General features: G+C 35.3%; 1 protein-coding gene across 1 annotated transcript; it reads right to left on the reverse strand.

The window, feature by feature from the left end:
* Positions 1-218: 218 nt before the first annotated feature.
* Positions 219-1151, reverse strand: LOC144525815 (olfactory receptor 52N1-like). The gene has a single exon (XM_078262880.1). It carries the CDS (start codon positions 1149-1151, stop codon positions 219-221), a length of 933 nt encoding a protein of 310 aa, XP_078119006.1.
* Positions 1152-2131: the final 980 nt, after the last annotated feature.

The raw sequence follows: 2131 nt of genomic DNA on the forward strand, positions 1-2131 counted from the left end.
CATGTGGAATCTGCATCAGCCTGCATATCCTTTGACACTGACAGTGCGGTTTTTTTCTGATGAAATAAAAAGGGTGTTCATGTATAGTTGGGCTTTGACTGAAAGGACAGGCCACATGTCTGACCATCACTTTCCCATATTATATTGTGGGAACCTGATCATCAAATTTATCCTGTTTATGAGAAAGAAGGTAAAACACAAGTTCACGATGTATCAGCCTAATCCTTAAACGTGTTATTTTTGTACAAAAACTTAATGAAACTGTTACGAACTTGAGTCAGTTTAAGTCCATATATTATAGGGTTGAGAATAGGTGGAATCATAAGAAATTGTATGGCCATGAAGTTCATTACATTCTGTGATACAGAGCTTGATCCATATCTAGCGTACATGAGGTCAAAAAGCAGAGCAACAGTGACAATAAGCAAACATAGTAAATGTGGAACACATGTCTGCATAAACTTCCTCCTGTCCTCTCTTGACTTTAAAGCAGATTTTACCAACTGCACATATGAGCACACAATGAAAAGGTCATGCCCAAAATAGAAAAGTATGACGATAAACCCAACCATATTATTTGTTGTTATTGAATTGCAGGAAAGTTTAAGGATTGACCAGTTGTCACAATAAAGTTTTTCTATGTGGGAGCCACATAGTTCCACTTTGGATGTCATTATCATTACTATAGTCTGACAGAGCAAAGGTACAATTCTGGAGAAACACACCAACAAAACAGCCCTATGTTTAGTCATAACAGAGTGATACTCCAGTGGTCGACATATAGCCACATATCGGTCATAGGCCATCAGGGCTAGAATAGAAAATTCAGTTGCTGCATAGGAATATATAACAAAGACCTGCAATAGGCAACCAGTATAAGATATGGCATGAGTGTTAGACAATAGATCAAAAAGGAATTTGGGATAAAAGGCAGTTGTCCCATAAAGACTGTTAATGCACAAATTACCTAGAAAGATGTACATGGGTTCATGAAGTTTTTCTTCCAATACGATAAGAACAATAATAGCACCATTTATAAGCAATATCACACTGTAACACGATAAGGTGAGAAAGAAAAGAGTGCCTCTGTGCTTTGTTGTGCCATTTACTCCTGATAAGGAAAATGATGTCAAAGTGGTGGCATTGATCATTGTTTACCTATTTGTTAAAAATAAAAAAATATCGGATAGTAATCCCTGTCTTGTCCTTGAGTATGATTGCCGCAGTTGGCTATATTCGAAAAGCAGTATTAAAAAGATGAAACACAATGGTTGGCATAAGTTCCCCACTTGTATGTAAGTGCTTTTATTCTTTGTTGAGCATCGTCACACTGCAATCAGCTGTCAGAATTAACTAGAGCTCAAGAGATTAATTATCCGGCCTAAGTAAACAATGGAAATAACCTTATTCTTGTCCATTTAAAGTCATATGTCACCCTTTATTATTATTATTATTATTATTATTATTATATTGATTATTAATATTATTAGTAACAGTAGTATTCATATAATTATATGGTTGTTGTTTTGATGTCTGAGAAGATACAGAAACAAATGTACTATCTTGAAAATTAGATGGTAAATCTCGAAAGGATTTATCCTGATACTCCAGATATTTCAGTTCAGTTATTTTATGTTTAAAAAAAGAAAAAGAAAAGAAGCTTATTATCCAAAAAAAACCCAATATCAACTGATATGTTATTGTTAGAGTTTTTAAACTCTCAAATATCGATATCTGCCTCGAAAATCCAGTAAGCCAGCCAACACTGTGCATCAACGGAAATCTGATGCGGTGTATAAATCACAAAAACCTTATAAAGCTTACAAATGGACAACGATATTAAAAGGCTCATACTTCAGGGGGGATGGATGCACAGAATAGATACAGTTTTCATTCAGATTATAGCAATAATGCCAGAGAAAGAGAACAGAAAGAAAATGCATGTGTCCTTCACAACAGCCAACATGCATGCAGCAAAGGAGGCTCCTTTGCAATCTTTGAATTACTGAACAATGTGCCCACGACTATATCGTCAGGTCAAGAACATGATTCATGCTTAGAAAAGTTTATGATAGCAGAGGGTTGCTATTTTGTGGTTAATTGTAAGACTAGTGTAGGTAGATAAACAGCG

Source organism: Sander vitreus, chromosome 11 (genome assembly GCF_031162955.1).
Source record: "Sander vitreus isolate 19-12246 chromosome 11, sanVit1, whole genome shotgun sequence".
Classification (NCBI taxonomy): Eukaryota; Metazoa; Chordata; class Actinopteri; order Perciformes; family Percidae; genus Sander; species Sander vitreus.

Bases quoted from the DNA above. Each gene is read 5' to 3' on its own strand.
- LOC144525815 (XM_078262880.1), bottom strand. From the start codon at position 1,151: ATGATCAATGCCACCACTTTGACATCATTTTCCTTATCAGGAGTAAAT.